Raw genomic sequence first — 18,226 nt, 5'->3', positions numbered from 1 at the left:
GTCTTCCAATCGTTTTCTAACCTAAATGTTTGTTGGGTTTCATTGAAAACCGCCTTACCACCAATCATAACTTTAATACATAATTACATACGAAGTATGCAGTGTGTAAAAGATTAAATAGGCAGAGAAGGCAATTGGGAGAAACTTTACAACAACTAAGGCATGACGTGGCTGAATGCGTTTGTAACACTTTCAACTATCGTAGGCGTGCGGGTCCAAATCCCACTCCCGGGAGAAAAGGCTTTGAAGAGATTTACAAGGTATAATCGAAACAGTTGTCGCCTTGTCCGTCCTAATGTCAAGTTGTTTGAATTTTTCCCAAATTATTAAATAAATTATATATATTTTTGTTTGCAAGGTTATTAAAAAATTTAATATTGAAAATAACACAGTTAACACATGAGATTTAAAAAATTTAACATATGAATTAAAAACACATTTATCTGTCCTAAAAGAAAATGTAACTAGATTTGATTAAGGCTAAACAAGCGAACAAGTATTTAAGTAAGAAGGGTATATTGCTTTTTAACCCAAAAATACATTGAACTGCACATAATATTTATACAACTTTAAATGTGTGCGGTTAGCTCCGTTGACGTTGCAGGTGGGGTTTGGGGTACTATTCAGTGGACATCTGGGAACGCCAGAGAGTATTTAAAAAAAAAATTGTAATATTTTGACAAATCGACTTTTGGCCAGCTAGATTGATCAAATACCCCACCGTGCGCCGTTTAAACTAAATACATTTTTTATTGCCGGCCTTTCATATATAAATATATCGGTCATTTACTTCAATACTGTCATAACTCAAAAAACACAATTTTCCAGGAGAGCCATTCAAAGATGTCAACTACCATATGTTGCGCATATAAAGGCATATTTTCATTTTTATAGAACGTGGTAAATTTTTGACTGATCACAAAGATTTTTTTATACGACATGGATCATGATATTGGGTACGTTTATATGTTATTAACCCAAAAGTCATGTTTTTTGAGTTATGACACTATTGAAGTAAATAAGCGATATGCTTGTATATACTAATATAATAGTCCATATATCGTACTTATGAATATGACATTAAAATAACTAATCTTCACACATCTGCGAATATAAATTTATATACATTCGTAACTATGTATGTACGTTTGAATGCATTTACCATATGTCTTTTGAGCTATACATATGTGAAAAGGGACAGTTATACATAATTTTGAAACCTCAAAACTGAGGCCTCCGTACGCTTGTGAGTATGTATTCGTTATTATATACCAACGTATTTTACAACATACCTAAAAAATTTTCTGTTATGTATGTAGATCTATTATACCCCTTCTGGTTTATGTATATGTGGCCTTGAAATCCACATACTATCTATCTAAAATATTATGTTAAAATTTTCTGTAAATATGTATATTCATATACTTATATACATTAACTTTAAATTTTCTTAACAGTTAAAAACTTGTACATATGTATTGATCGTAGCGTAAATTGGGAGGTATTTTTTTATCTATGACGATTTTTGTATTTTTATACATAAATACTGACCGCTAAACTTTTGGATTTAATGGTAAATGTAATGTGACAAAAAAAAAACAAATTTTAGTTGTGAATGTTTGAGAAAGTCGCTCATAATGGTTTTTGCTTTAAATGCATTTCAATAACTATGCTCCAGCATAATTTTTCTATAAAAAATATTTGTAAATATTTTGACCTATTTCTTTCCATTTTCCTAAGTTTTTTTTGTGTCTGTGTGCTTACTTCTTTGCATTTATACTTATGCGGCCTCTAAGAAGAGCCTTTTCTATTAAAAACTTAAAATAAAACACAAGTAAATAAATAATTAAAATCAAATAATTTTATTTTTAAATAAGAAAAAAAGTTGTTACAATGCATTCAACTTATACTCTCATTCTAAAACCAAACATAAAAATTTTACAGAAAGAAATGATAAAAAAATCAACACTCCTTTTTTCATTAAATAAAATAAAAGAAAAGAGAATATTTTCAAAAAACGAAACTAAATTTTTAATAATGTAGACATATAGGTTTTTTTTGCATTTTACAACTTAAACAATACTTAAACGATGCTAATATTATTAAGTTAATTTTTTTGTCAAGTTTTTTTACTTTAATAAAAAAATATAAATTGCACATTTGGGCAGTGGCCACAGGACTATGTCCTGCACTAGTTGGTTAGGAGTTTACTTTTAAAACTATTGCTGTAAAAAAAATTAAATTTACTGCTATGTTTTGTATGGGGCAGTGACATTTGACGGTATTTCTATAGAGAACAAATACTTTAGTACAACAAAAATTGCGGATATATAATTTAGACAAAACAAAGTAAATAAATGAGCAAGTTTCATAACTTCTCCAGATGCTCAAAACAACAACAGTAACGACCGAGCGTGTTAAACGAGTCATATACATAAACAGATATACATATGGTTTAGTGTAAATGGTAAAGTACGTTAAACTTTCATGACTATTATGGTAACGGACGGACGGTTGCTTTCCGGCAGGAGTGGTAATCGATTCGCGAAAAAAATGTTTGTCCATTTCATTTATTCAAAAGAAATATAAAAAATTTCAGGCAATCAATTCACACTCTCCTCGAAAGGCTTCAGGCTCATATCGTAATAAGCAGTGGGGCAGCCAGGATGAATTGAGATTCCTGGAAACATCACTGGTAATAGGTATGTTCTTCTTATTATCCACTACTAATTTCGCTACACAAAAAATATTTAGCTAAGCTAATATCCTTTTGTGAACTTAACATTTCCTATATTGTCCTTAATAATTTGCATCTGAGTAATTTAAAAACTCCTATCACCTTTTATCACATTTATCCTTCCATTATTTATACATATATATATTTTTTTTACCTAACCTATTTTACCAGTGATTCAATAATTTGCCACTTTTTTGTTTGCTATGTTTAAGTAATAAACGGCTTTTGACATTGTTCAAATTAGCATTAAAAGCCGAGTCAGATAAGATGAGTAGATTGCATGTATTTGCATAGAGAGCGACATCACCAGCGCCTTTTGACATAAGAAAGTAGCTCGGATCTATTTTTTGTAAAGCATAAGAAGAAGAATTCGACATTTTTTCGGCTATGAGAGCAAACAGACTTTACAAGTGTATTTATTTTTCCCACTAACATTTTTCACAATTTAAAACTGCACCCTAACAAATAATTAGGAGACCAAATATGTTAGAAAGTTTTTTTCTAGTGCAGGGGGAATCTTTATAACAGTGTTTCGAGAAATTTTTTATGAGAATGGGCAAGCCGAAAGAAGTTTTAACGGCTATTGTGACGATGTTCGCTTTTGCATCAATGCTCATGAACATGAGAAATTTCATTGTGACTCGGCCATAACTTCTTGTTGTACATGACCTTTAAGCTAAACATTTTCAACCACGATGCTGACAGTCAGCCAATTTCATTTGACTTATAGCCTGTGAAATTTTAGCAATGCAAGCAGCTTTTGTTACCAACAAAATGACGTTTCAATTCCACTAAAACAATTTCTACATTCCCTCTACTATCACCATTCTTCAAGAAATCACTCATGACGTGTAAATTCCTAAATGAATACTCTGTTTTTTTTTTTTAAATATCAACCCTATGTTTTAATGAGCGTCTCTGCCATCTTCTAATTTTTACTATTCCTCATCCATTTACATAGCGCATTGGCAATGTTTTTGAATTGGCTTTGATGTAAGGATTTTTGTATGATTGGCATTGAGATTTCTTATTTCCATTTTATGTTAAATCTGGCAGGTAAATAAACTTAATTTTTACAAAATTTGCACACGGCGATGGTTATAAGGACATGTTTATGAATTTGACTTCTTCAAGCTTTTCGGGAGCTGAGTTTTGAAGTCGAAATCTCCAACATTCAACTTCATACTGGTGTAAAGACAGCCCTACGAAGGAGCGATTGGCGCGACTTGTCGGACGACTAAAACCATTAAAACGGTTTAGAGCCAATTAAGTAAGAAAGTAATCCGTCCGGTCCGTCGAAAGATATACATTTTTGATATTCGCGTTTATTAATTCAGCTAAAAATTCAAAATATTATACCCACTGAAAATCTATGATATAATGGTGCATACAATCAGTAAGCGATATGCTTTTCGATCAATCTTGGCATTCATTTAGGGTTTGAACCGGCATAAACCTCACATCAACAGTTTTTTGAAGAAAAAAACATTGATCGGAGAAAGATAAAGTATGTAGATACAGACGCTCACAAGAAAACTATTAACAATTTTTTCTAAAAATATTACGATAAAATACGCTTTCATTTAAAGGGGCGAAGTTAAAATTTGAAAACTAAAAACACAATGGGACGATATAATCATATGTATGCAACATCTCCCGCGCAGAAAATGCGATCCGATTTTACCAAGTGCCTGGCTAGATTTTCGCCTTCAATATTATGTCTTTACAAGGAAATCATAATAGGGCGATTGTTAGCTTAACCGAGCCCAAAAAACGGTTGAAATTGTTGACTTATTAAATAATAAATAAATGTAAGGCGCGATAACCTCCGAAGAGATTTTAGGCCGAGCTTCTCTTCCAATTTGCGTCGTGCTCCTCGTCGACTCCGAACGGCATCTGCAAGGCATATGAGTTTTCACTGAGAGCTTTTCATAGCAGAAATACACTCGGAGTGCGTCCGAAACACTGCCGAGAGACGACACCGCTTAGAAACATTTTCTTCTAATTGAAAAACCTTGCTTTGCCCAGGGTGTTAACCCAGGATCTTCGGTGTGGTTGGCGGAGCACGCTACCATCACACCACGGCGGCGTTGACTTATTAAAAAACCAAAATTTAACAAAAGCGTTTTATATAGCTCGGTTTTGATAAGTCGGCTGTAGGATTATGTGAATTAACGCAATCGATTCTTTTTTATTCTGAAGCCCATTTAAGCATTATAGCGTAACCAACCACTGAACCAATTTCAGTGTAGCCTGTTTCATACCATTATATAAGTATATATGCCAGTGCCACAAAAAAAAATTTTCTAAGTATATGATGTCACTTTTCCCGAGATTTGAACCCAGGACTTTCAGTGTTGGTAGGCTGGCATGCTACCACTACACCAAAATGAAGTTTTTGAAAATAGTAAAAGCGGGGGGGGGGGGGGAAGTCATAAAGTGACATAAAATCTTTGTATTAACATATTATTCACAACAAAAGTTTAAAATAACGAAATTTTTTTTTCGTAATTTGAACTTGATTTTGAAGCTTTCAGCTACATATCGAACCTTCACCGCCAGAACGCGGAAGCGATACAATTTTCGTTCAGGTTTGCATAGCCTATTGTCAATGGCATTTGTCCTTAAACTTTAAAGCTCTACCGTAGCGAAGTTATGATTGCATCAATTTAAGCCTAGCTCCTAAATTTTTAAAGGTTCTTTAATTTTTTTGTAATAATAAATTTTTATTGTTAAATTTTCCTTTAGTGGTTTGATACTTTGTTGAAATTCGGAGAAATATTTAAACAAAAATGTTTAAAATAAATTAATACCCAAAAGTTTCAGAACAATCTCATTTTGAAAGTGGCCTTAATGTTTCGAAGTTGTTGTTGTTTTGTGCACAAAATTTTCCAAAACAAACAAAATAAAACGAAATTACAGCAAATTGTAAAACTAAAATAAACTTCAACATTTATGACTTACGACATAATACACATACATACATACATATATGTACATATGTATGTATATGCTACAGTGTAGGTATTTATGTGTGTTTATATTATTTATCTATAAACTAAGCAACAAAAACAAATCAATAGTAATCATAAGCTTTAGCTAGACGTACATATACATACAATTTATATATAGTTATATATTTACTTAGAAACGACCATCTGATAATTTCGTTTTTTGTATTTAATTTTACTAATAATTAATAACAATTTTAAAATATTACAACACTATGTTTTAACATATTTTTCTTAAACTTAAATATAATTATATTTTATTGGTTATACATACATACATATGTTATTGTGTACCTAAAATATACAATTTCGTTTTAGCGCTGCTTATAAATTAACATAAAAAATGTTCTAATAATAAATACAAATTCTTTACAGTTTGCATCCAGCTTTTATATAAAATTTTTAAACTCCGCAAATATTTATACTCATACGCATTTATAATCCCCGAAATTTGGCTGAGATTTCCGGAAACTATTATTGCTTTGTACATTCCACAAAATCGTTTAGATTTGTTAGGTGATGCTTTAATTCTAAAATAAATTTTGAAGTAAACTTGATTAGAATAAATCTTAAGTATATTTATTCGTAATTGAGTTAATCCAATTTACCTCAATGGAATGTACAGCTCCTTAATCGACGTTGTGTATTTGTCATCGGTTTAACCACACATACGCTTACACTCCATTACAATCGATTTCTACAATATCCTTTGGCACGTCCACAAATTGATAGACTAGCCGTTGGCCATCCACTTTGGCCAGAATACCGCGCTGGTAGTAATATCGAAGTGCCCGTCCCATGGTCTCATAATTCATATCTGGTTTATTTTTATGCATGCCCCATAGTCTTGATACCGCCTTTGAGTCCACCAATTTGAAAACACCCTTCTCGCGATTGGTCCACTTAATAAACCGCGGACAATATTCACGATCCTGCAGAAGCTTAAGTAGGAATTCCCATAAGTAGGTTGTAGAGCCTTCCCGACTTCTTCGCTTTACACCCATTTCAATTTTTGGCTTACGAGGTTTTTTGACTTTTCGCTGTGGAAAAGCACCTAGCTCCAGCATATAGGAGAGATCATAATTGACATTGGACGTGGCTGGCTGTATCACACTTGGTTGATGCAGCACACCGCCAGCAGCGGTCGCTTGACTATTTGCCAGCGTGGAATGCTGATGGTGGTGTAAGTGTTGTTGGTGTGCGTGCAGGGAATGATGTGATGTGATGCCGGGATTAGCACGTGGCGGGGAAGGCGTTGTGAAATAAGGTGTCGTTGAGTATGCTCCCGAATTACCGTTATTCAGCGTACCAACGGTACCGCCATTCGCAGCACTGCTGCTGCTAACCGACGTACCATTTGATGGACTCGTACTGTTAGCAAGTGGCAAGTAGTATCCATCCGGCACTAAAATGAATATATATATTTATTAATATCATATATGTACCATATTTATTACTCTTATAAACTATAATTTTTACTTAAACATTTCAAGTTTATTACTAGAGTACGGGCTTTAATAAACCGTTGTCCAAATAAAAAAAAGAGTCATCAGGTCCAAGATAATTGTAGCCCTCGTATGCATGTACCGTAGCATACTTAGTGCGTAGTAAGCCAAATGCTAATAGTTTTGTTCATACAACAAAAAAATGCTCGGATAGGCTCTAATTTCTATTTTAAAAATACAATACATCTGAAGAGATCTTTGGAAGGATCGAAATGGCTATAATATAAGTCAGTATGCTCAATTCTTTTCAGTTTCTTCTGTTTTTGTATTAAGAAAATGAATAATAAACAAAGAAAATAGATAATTTTGAAATAAAAAAAAAAAAAAAAACATTATTTTCTTATGATCAGGGGACATATTACGTTTTACGATCAGTGACTGAAAACCATTTTCACTCAGACGATAACGATGCAACTGCCAATTTCTATTTCTAAAAATAAAAAAGAGTTATGGATCTTACGAGTACTATTTGTCACTAGTTCACATATGCCATTAATACGATACACCATTCCGGAGGTTATGTTATTTAAAAATTGAGTTTCGATAACGGATCTTAAAACATAATACGGGCTCACATTTGCGTATATCCTCAAAATCTCGAAAAAAGTCATAAGTGAAAAGTCATAAGTACTAAAACTGGGGTTATAAAAATGAAAAATTTTTCAATTAAATTAAGGATAGTTATAGTGATTTAGATGTTCTGAATAAGAACTCGACGCATGTATCTGGATTTGACCTCTGATTTTATAGGAACTTCCTTTTTTACTTTTGCCCTCGCCTTACACCGGCCCAATGTTAAAATTTAGCGCCAAAAACGCGCTAAAGTCTTCATTTGTCATCCGATTTGAAAAATTAATTTTAGTAAACAAAAAGCAGTTCCAAATTATTGTAGGGCATGCCCAATCGAAAATATAAATAATATTATTTGTGTCTTTTATGATTTGTAGGATAGTCTGATCTAATTTATGCTGGTGCAAATAAAACGATTAATTCACTTTACGCCCCACGTTTCGCTGAATATTCCAGCATCCTCAGGGGCAACACTATTTATTGAACTGATCGCAAAAAACCCCAACAAAAAATATTATTTGTGATTTTTTTTATCACTTAAGGCCGTTATAAAACATTTTTTGTGAACAATGTTCACATGAGAAAATGACCCCTACAAAAACTTTTTTTTACTTCTAGTATCGTTTTGGGTTGGCTCTACAATTATTTGGAACATGTTTTTGTTTACTTAAATTTATTAGAATAATCAGAAAGCTGCATTATCGTAAAAATTCACCAGTATGCAATTTTAAATCTCAAGAGCTTTCTTAAAAAAAAAAAGGATTGAAATCGGATGACAAATGAAGACTGTAGAGCATTTTAAGCTCTAAAGTAAAACCGATATAGCTCTTTTCCTATTTCATACCTATCAAATCAGTGTTCAAACCCAAATACATACTTGGAATTCCTATTCAGAACATATGAATTCCATAGGAATATCTTTAAATTTTAAGCTGTTTTCGTAGCCGCAATTTCAGTACTTATGACTTTTTCGCAAATATCTCCTGATCTTGAGGTTGTACGGACTACTTTTTTATGTGCCAGTGTAATTAACTATATATGTACATTTCCATACAAGTTTTCATTTATAATCTATTTTATTGTAACGAATTTACTGCAAATCCTCCTCCATAACCACCAGTACGTATTTGTTTCCGCGGTTGCTAATAGGAAATGGACCTGCGACATCCATGGCGATCCTTTCAAATGGTGCACCTGAGTTTTATTCTTTCATCTGGCCATGACTTCGGGTGTTGGGCCCTTTCGCTCTGCTGCAAACCTCGCAGTTTGCAATCCACTCAGTGACCGACTGACGGCAACCAACCCAATAGAATCTCTGCTTAATCTTCTCGAGCGTCTTCGTGCTTCCAAGATGACCTCCGCTTGGATCGTTATGCAGCTCGCTGAGCACGTCAGGAATCCTCTTTCTGGGAACAACTATCAGTTTCTTCTTGCATTGACCTTCCTCACTCTCCCATACTCGATGCAAGCAACCGGATATCAATTCTAAATTCCACTGTGCCCAATATGACTTCGCAATGGCACTCTCTGCTGACATCTCCTCTCTGCTTGGTCTTTCGTTTCGTTCGAGCCCTTGCATAACATGTGACAGATCTGTATCTTCTAGCTGACACTTTCTTAGTTGTTCCTTGTTCCATTCATCCGTACACGTTATAGTAATTAGCCGGACATCTATAGTGTCTTATTTAGCCTCGGCCTTTGAACAGTGCTTGCATTCCAAACTACATGGTCTTCGTGACATTGCATCAGCATTTCCATGGGTACTCGATGCTCAATGGAAAAGTCATAGCTTTGTAGTCGCACGATCCACCGTGCCAATTAGCCTTCCGGATTACGGAACTGTAGAAAGCATTTCAACGCTGCGTGATCTGTCCTGACGCGGAATCGCTGGCCGTAGAGGTATTTGTGAAAATGTTTAATGCACTCTACCAATGCCAACAGCTCTCTCCATGTAATGCAGTAGTTCCTCTCTGTTTTTCCAATTGAACGGCTGTAATATGCAACTACCTTCTCGTGTCCATCGACCAATTGTGATAAAACGGCTCCTATAGCATATCCAGTCTCATCTGTATCTAGAATAAACGTTGCTCCTGGAATCGGATATGCCAACTTTGGGGCAGTGCACAAACGCTCCTTCAATGTTTGGAAAGCTACTTCTTGTTCCTTCTTCCATTCAAATGCTTTATTTTTTCTTGTAAGCTCATGGAGGCTATGAGCTACGCTGGAAAAGTTTGGTACAAATCTGCGGTAATATGTGCACAACCCAAGGAAACTTCTCAATTCATGCAGGTTCAGTGGTCTTGGTCAATCGTTTACTGCCTCCATCTTTTCATTCGCAGTACAGATGCCTTTTGTCGTTAACTTGTGACCCAAATAATTTACTTACTTTTTAAACAGCGAACACTTTTTGGAACTTAGTTTCAGACCAGCACCACCTATTCTTTGGAAAACCTCCTCCAAGCTCTTCAGATGTTCTGCGAAGTTCTTTCCCAATACGATGATGTCGTCTAGGTACACTAAGCATGTTTTCCATTGTAGTCCTTTCAGTACCTGATCCATGAGTCTTTCAAAAGTAGCTGGTGCATTACATAGTCCAGAAGGCATTACATACTGTAAATTGCCAAAGACCATCTCTGACGCTGAAGGCTGTTTTCTCTTTGTCGTCCTCCTTCACTTCCACTTGCCAATATCCGCTTTTCAAGTCCAGTGTGGAAAACCATTTCGTACCAGAGAGCGAGCCTAGAGTGTCGTCAATTTTTGGCAATGGGTTATCCTTTTTCGTAATGTAATTCAACTTCCGGTAGTCCACGCAAAATCTCATTTTTCCATCCTTCTTCTTTACAAGTACTACCGGTGAGCTCCATGGACTAGCTGATGGTTCGATGATGCCGTTGTCGCTCATTTCTTGTACGATTTGACTCACAACTTCCCGCTTCGCCAGTGGAACACTACGAGGAGCTTGACGTATCGGCCGCGCGTCTCCAATGTCAATTTGATGTTTCACAACATTGGTGCGCCCTGGTTTGGAACCATCCTGGTCAAATATGTTTGCATACTTTAGGAGCAGTTGGTTTGCCTTACTCTGCTTATATTCCTCTAGCCCCTCCATCCATGCCGTGATGTCATTTGAAAGATCAGTATTACTAGATGAAAAGTGTTCCTGGAGCTGTTCACAGTTAATTATTACTTCAGCCTCTTGGCATCTTCCCAAAATAGCTCCTTTGGTCAGTTTGAGTGGTGACTTGAACTCGCTGAGTACTCTTACCGGAATACGTCCATTTTGTTTTCTCATAGCCAGGGTTTTTCGTACAAGTACATTCGGTGTCGATTTGTTTGCTGCCTCGACAACCCACAATTTGTTTGTCCCACAATCTCCATAAACCTTTGCCCAGATGACTGCTTCGGATTTTGGTGGTATTTGCTGACTATTTGCATATCGATCTTGATGCCTTGGTCGATTAAGAAGTCCACTCCAATTATGATTTCATCAACAATCTCTGCCACTATAAAATTGTGTAGTACTGTGACGTTCCCAATTGCTACTTCACATGCTACTTCTACAATTACCCGGGTGTTCTCTCCCGTGGCTGTACGTAATCTTGCTCCAAGCAATGGTCTTATCTTCTTGTTGACTAAATCTGATCGAATGATGGAATGGGATGCACCCGTATCTACAGTCAGTAAACGTTCCTTTCCATCCACATGTCCACCGACAGTAAGATTGCTTGACCTTCTTCCAATTTGCGAGATAGAGATTAAAAAAATAAATAAATGTAAGGCGCGATAACCTCCGAAGAGATCTAAGGCCGAGCTTCTCTTCCAATTTGCGTCGTGCTCCTCTTGATTCTTCCCTACAAATTGGCCGGACGGGACCTACATGTTTTATGCCGACTCCGAACGGCATCTGCAAGGCAGATGAGTTTTCACTGAGAGCTTTTCATGGCAGAAATACAATCGGAGCGCTTGCCAGACACTGCCGAGGAGCGACCCCGCTTAGAAAAATTTTCTTCTAATTGAAAAATCTTATTTCTAAAATTTTGATGTTGCTTTGCCCGGGAGTTGAACCCAGGGCATACGGTGTGATAGGCGGAGCACGCTACCATCACACCACGGTGGCCGAGATAGAGATTATGGGGCATTCAATTGAGGGAGCCAGCTGTCGCCCCTTGCGGCTGACTCGCTTTAGTTTAACGATTGAGTGGATTTTGAGATTTGCTCATCTCCTTCAGCTCTGCGTTTAGGGCCACCCACATTGCCGGAACTGTTAGGATTGGTACTGCAATAACGTGCAATATGCCCTGGCTTTCCACATTTAAAGCATTTGACGGCACCATCGTTTTTCTGCTTCGTTCCTTTTAATGCTTCCAAAATTGTGTCTACCCAGTCTGGCCTTTCCACTTGCACTCGATGAGCTTTGTATGCAGGCTTACTCAAAAGTGGCGCTGTTTCCTGAGTCAGTGCATGGGATACCGTTTCTGCGAATGTGGGTTTTGGGTTTGCATATATCGCTCGCTTCGTTTCTACGTCCCGTATGCCATTTATAAAACTCTGGATTTTTACCCTCTCGGTGTATTCCACGGGTGCGTCCGCATTTGCCAAATGAGCCAACCTTTCAACATCCGAAGCAAACTCTTTCAAAGTCTCATTAGCTTTTTGGTAGCGGTTTTGCAACTCTATTTGGTATATCTGCTTCCTGTCAGGCATGCTTAACGAACGAAACGATATCATTTCGTTACGATAATCAACGCTAATAAACGAAACGAAGTCACTTTGTTTCGTTTATTAACGTTAAGATCGTCAAATTAACGTTAATTTGACGTTCTTAACGTTAATAAACGAAACGAAGTGACTTCGTTTCGTTTATTAGCGTTGATTATCGTAACGAAATGATATCGTTTCGTTCGTTAAGCATGCCTGCTTCCTGTGTTCGCTTCCGTATCGCCTCTCTAGAGCGCTCATCATTGTTTCGTAGTTGTTCCGCTCTCCCTCTGGAATGGTCTGTAGGATTTCAGAAGCAGATCCTTTCAATGCCACGAATAGTGCAGCAACTTTATCTTCAGCACTCCAGTTGTTCACTGCTGCGGTCTTCTCAAACTGAATCTTAAAAACCTGGAAAGGAACAGAGCCATCAAAAGATGGAGTTTTTACCTTCGTATTGCTTGCTGAAACAACTGGGCGATTTAGTTGCAGCTCCTGTATACGACCTCTTAAAGTTTCTCTTCCATGCGCGCTTCCAGCTTAGATGATATACGGACTTAATGCTCTTCAAGTTGTGTAGAGATCTGAGATGATATCTGCGCTGAAATTTGTGCCGACATTTCGGATATACGTGCCTCCTGTGATTCCAGTTGAGATGCCAATTGCGACGACATTGATGCTACTGTCGATGTTTGTGCAGATATTGCAGCCAATATCATGTTCAAGTCTGTGCTGGTAACTGTCTGCGATGTTTCGTTTTTCTTTTAAATTTTTGTTGTCTCCTCGCCATCAAGATGAAAGACATACTCTTCCACGTTAATTGCCTCTAATTCCATTGCCTCTCGTATTTGTGCCTGAAGTTCGAGTTTATAGCCAGTTGTATTTAATCCACAGCTGTCCAACTCCTTCTTCAGTTGCTGGATCTTCAATTCACTCCACTTTGCCATGTCCAAGTTGTATTCCCAATCTTCGGAATTTATTCAACAATTCCTCTTCTGACACCAATTGTAACGAATTTACTGCAAATCCTCTTATTTGCAACCTTCTGCTAAGTTCGAATCACTAAACTGTTGAATAAATAACTCCAATATTTAACAATGCAAAATGGCCTTTATTCAAGTACTTTCAAAATAACACTTCTATTGCTCGACAGATAGCGTGCTTAATCGAAACTGATTCTCGCGCCTCTACTGGTGTCGCCTTTTATACTGTTTGGTTTACTCGTTGACATTTCTAAGCGGTTCTGTTCTAGAATCTACTAGTTGGTTATCTGCTATAAGTTTCTCAGCTATAACTACAGATGCACAATTTTTATAGCTTCTCTCACAGCTCATGCGCGTGTGTTTGTGAGCGACACTTCTACAATTATATTGCATATCTCAGATGTGTGTACGTACATATGTGTAGACATAATGATTGAATTATTGATGTGCATCAAGTCACTGCTTAGCATCGGCTTAGAGATGGCAGTACCCCTTAGTGTTGCTAATATTCGTAACATTATATTTGAAGCATTCCTCGATATGGGTTAAATTGTGCGAACTTTTTAAGTTTTCGTCCTAACTAAATGCAAGCCATAACTTTATCAAACAAATTTTTAACTGCATTAACCTTGTATGGTTCATGTCCAAAAAAGAAACCTTTTTAAGTAAGAAAAGATCCAAAATATGCAACCATTTGTACGGAACAGCAAAAAGTGCACTGCATTTTGTGATTACTGTAAGTCAGATAGTATTTCAGTAAATAATAATTGAAAAAACCAGGGACCCAAACTGTTATTCCTTTTATAATAAAAATTCTTCAGAAAAAGCTATTTTATTAATGTGGACTTTTATTTAATATGGGTTTTTATTTTATAAGGACAGAGTAAATTTCCGACCCTATAACCATGGAACGGCTCTTCCAAGTGATTTCAATTCAATTTCAATTTATTAATTATTTAAGATACATCAGCGCATTAAGACTTAGTCGTTTTTTCATACAGTATACTTATTGTTTCAACAAAAAACGGTATATCAAATTTCGAGACAATATCTCGATTGGATCAAACTTTATGGCGAAAAAACAGGTGCAAGTTTACTATGTAAAAGTATAAGGGCAAATCCCAAAAACTTTTACTTTTTTGGATACTCGGGTTTTACACACGGGCAAAACACTTAAGGCCAGAAAAAAGTACAAGGACATTAAGTTAGACATTTTGACTCTCCGATCTGATGATTTTAAAAATCAAGAAAGTTGATAGTAAGTATTTGCAGAACTTGGAAACGTAAAAAACGTCGATTTTTACACTTTTTCAAGCGATACCCTTGATTTTTTTTTTTTTTTGAATTTTTTCGATAAAATTTTGAGGAATCGCTGAAACGCTATGGAATTTAAGCTCAATGTTGTTTTTGAGACGGAGATTCTAAAAGTATAAGCAAAATTAATGTGCCCCTCCAATACTCAAAACTATCATCAATCAAAATAGCGATACTTTTTTTTTTGTCATTTTCAAAATTGACAGTTTTTTGCTTATAGCTTTTTGAGGCAACTGAGTATTGAAATTTGGATTATTCACGATAATAGCCTATTAGGGACTAAAAATACCTGGGGCTTCAAATTCGATGTGCCCCTTTCAGTTTTGAAGGTAGAGGCAGAAAACTGGAAGCAGTTGGTTGCGTAAATTTTTTTCAAGAGCATGTTTTTTTGTGGGCACAGCTAGAATTTTACTTTTATCACTTCATACCAGTTTGTTAATTTTTTCTCTACACCACAGTGGTATACCATCAATTGGCTCATTTTGAAATATTTACGCAAGGAAAGTTATTGATGTTTGTACATGGGGCAAATATATGAAATTTTCGAGAAAAATTGGCAATCGTCAAAGAGTGTAGACAAATTTTTTAAATTTTTTTTAAACCAGGTTTTATTTAAAAGTAAATGAACGGAAATACAAATCTGGTACAAAATTTAACAAAAAAAAAATTTTTTTTCTATACTTTTAGACGATTGCCAATTTTTGGCGAAAATTTCATATATTTGCCCCATGTACAAACATCGATAACTTTCCTTGCGTGAATATTCCAAGATGAGGTAATTAATGGTATACTTCTGTGGTGTAGAGAAAAAATTAACAAACGGGTATGAAATATTTGACGGTTACCCGGTTTCATATTTTTGCCGATATCTCTAAAACCGGGTTTAGGGTATCAACAAAATTTTCCCTAAATATAACCCACATAGATATGTACACACCTAATAAAATTTCAACACAATCGGTTAAGAAGTGTTTAAATAAGTAAAAAAAAATTAAGGTTTTCCGGGTTTATATTTTTATCTATATCTCCAAAACCGGATCTCAGGTATTAAAATTTTTTTACCCAAACATACTTCGTTCACATGGCTATGTCTTTAAAGTTTAAAAAGAATCGGTAAAAATGTGTTAAAATAAATGTGTTGCAAAGTTTGCATTAAAAAATATTTGGCGGTTATTCGGTTTTATATTTTTACCGATATCTACAAAACCGGGTCTCGTGTATCAAAAAAATTTTACATAGCTAACAGCTGCATATATCTCCATATTTCGATATAATCGGTACAGAAGTGTTGAGGTAAATGTATATTTAACATTGCGACCTCAATTTATATATATTTTGCTCGAGTAACGGCGATGCATTATAGCTCCAATTTACCCTTCAATCTTCCTAACAAAAAGATATTTGCGTGATACCATGTTTCAAAAAAAAATTTTTTGCTCCAAAAAAACCAAAGTTTGGCGGATTTCCCCATAAGTATAGTAAAATGAGAGCTGGATCTCGTTTTTCTATGAAAAATTTGTGGCATTAGTATAAAAACTTTCAAATGACCACAAACCTTTCGAGTTTAGATATTTAGAAAAATCTATTGGTAAGAAATTCGTTGCCTTTTAATGAGCCGTTTCATAGCTAAAGGCCGGACTTTTATTGTCCTTAAAAATAAGAGTCCGGATTTAATTTTTATTTGTGAATTTTTTTGAAAAAGGTCCGAAAAATAAGAAGGAAATGCTATGGGTATCCATCGGATTCCATTAACTTTCACCTAAGACTTTCGAATCAAAAAAAGAAAATACCTTTTAAAATGGGTGGAAAACACTCAGAAATGGATTTGGTAGTACTCTTTTCAGGCTTCTTTCTTAACCACAATATATGTTCATTCCAAAAACAAGCCTTAGTGTACAAAATAATTGTATGTACAGAACATGCGTGTTTGTACTGTACTCGTACGAAATTCAGTTTTCTCATCTCTATTGATTTTCTCACCTCTTATACAGAAAAATTGTACTATGATTAACTTACGTATTATTTACGCATGTAAATTTACACCTGATTGCTTACACTTCTTTAAATTTACATATTCCAGGTATAGTGTTCTTCCCAAAGTTAACATATTGTGACGAATATTAGCAACACTAAGGGATACTATCATCTCTAAGCCAACACTAAGCAGTGACTTGTATGCACATCAATAAATCAATCATTATGTCTATACATATGTCCATACAAGCAGCGGAGAGCAACGCACAAACACATGCATATATCTGAGATACTCCCAAAATTGGGCAATCATTTGTGCAAGTATCACTCACATACACGCGCATATGAGAAGCTATAAACGTAGTAATAGCTGGAAATTGTATAGCTGGTAACTAACTAGTAAATTCTAGATATAGAAACGCCTAGAAATATGCCAACGAGGAAACCAAACAGTATTAAAGCAGCAACAGTTGAGGCACAACGAATCAGTTTGATTTAAGCAAGCTATCATTTGCGAAGTATAAGTGTTATTTTCAAGTAGTCTAATAAAGACCATTTTTGCATTATTCAATATTGGAGTTCTTTATTCAACAGTTTAGTGATTCGAACGTTAGCAGAAGATTTGGAATAAGTGGAATTTCAGTAAATTCGTTACAATATTAAATTTTTCGGGGTACTTAATACTCACAAATAGAAATAAGTAGTAGATAAAGAAATTAAGGTTGCTTCTAATGCTGCTTTCTAGTTTCTTTCTGTATAATTCTTTTTTTTAATTTGGTTTTGTCGGAAGTTCAGTCAGGAAGTAGTTTTAATTCCTCTAATCAGATTTTGCTAAACAAGTTTTCTATTATTCACTTCCCCATATGACCAACTTTCTTAACTTTTAAAAACTATAGAAAAAAATAACATTCAGGTTAGTTAAGTAGTTTTTCTGCAATAGCAAACCTGAAAAAAAAAATGTGATGAATCGATTATTCTTCGCCACTTTAGATTTTTTAGTCGCTCAATTTTGATCTCCTTGTGTAACGCACCTTACCAGCGGGATTGGCATACTGATAATATATATCTCTTCAGAAACTTCAAAACTTGCGTAACTTGTATGCTTTACAGTTTATGCGAAGCCTTCAACTAAGGTGGTAGAGCAAACTATGTAGTCTGAGTAAAAGATCGCAAAATAATCTGATACCTACCACCATTTAAACTATTATGCTAGCAAACCGAGTAAAAATGGCAGCTTAGATGCATAGAAAACTGGGTCGAAAAAAAGCGGAAAATACCGCCACTAAATTTTATCTATAAGTTGAAAGGGACTCGGTAAAACTATTCTTTATAATTACGGTGGAATTTGAAAAGTTGATATTCAATTTTGTCGTTGCTGGACAGCTCCATATTTCTCTCTCATCTTCTTTTGAGCTCGAACGTCGTTTTCAGAAA

General features: G+C 35.4%; 1 protein-coding gene across 18 annotated transcripts in view; it reads right to left on the bottom strand.

The window, feature by feature from the left end:
• Nucleotides 1-1,839: 1,839 nt before the first annotated feature.
• The window catches only part of Eip74EF (Ecdysone-induced protein E74), a 399,127-nt gene continuing 382,740 nt past the window's right edge, over nt 1,840-18,226 (bottom strand). For all 18 annotated transcript variants that reach the window (XM_067791371.1, XM_067791373.1, XM_067791379.1 and 15 more), the window contains 2 exons: nt 6,357-7,153; nt 1,840-6,278 (listed from right to left, as the gene is read on the bottom strand). In XM_067791371.1, the coding sequence (XP_067647472.1) occupies nt 6,423-7,153 (731 nt within the window). In that variant the 3' untranslated portion in view covers nt 1,840-6,278; nt 6,357-6,422. The remainder of the gene's footprint in view (nt 6,279-6,356; nt 7,154-18,226) is intronic.

Source organism: Eurosta solidaginis, chromosome 5, assembly GCF_040869045.1.
Source record: "Eurosta solidaginis isolate ZX-2024a chromosome 5, ASM4086904v1, whole genome shotgun sequence".
NCBI lineage: Eukaryota > Metazoa > Arthropoda > Insecta > Diptera > Tephritidae > Eurosta > Eurosta solidaginis.
This window is presented reverse-complemented; position numbering and strand designations above follow the sequence as displayed.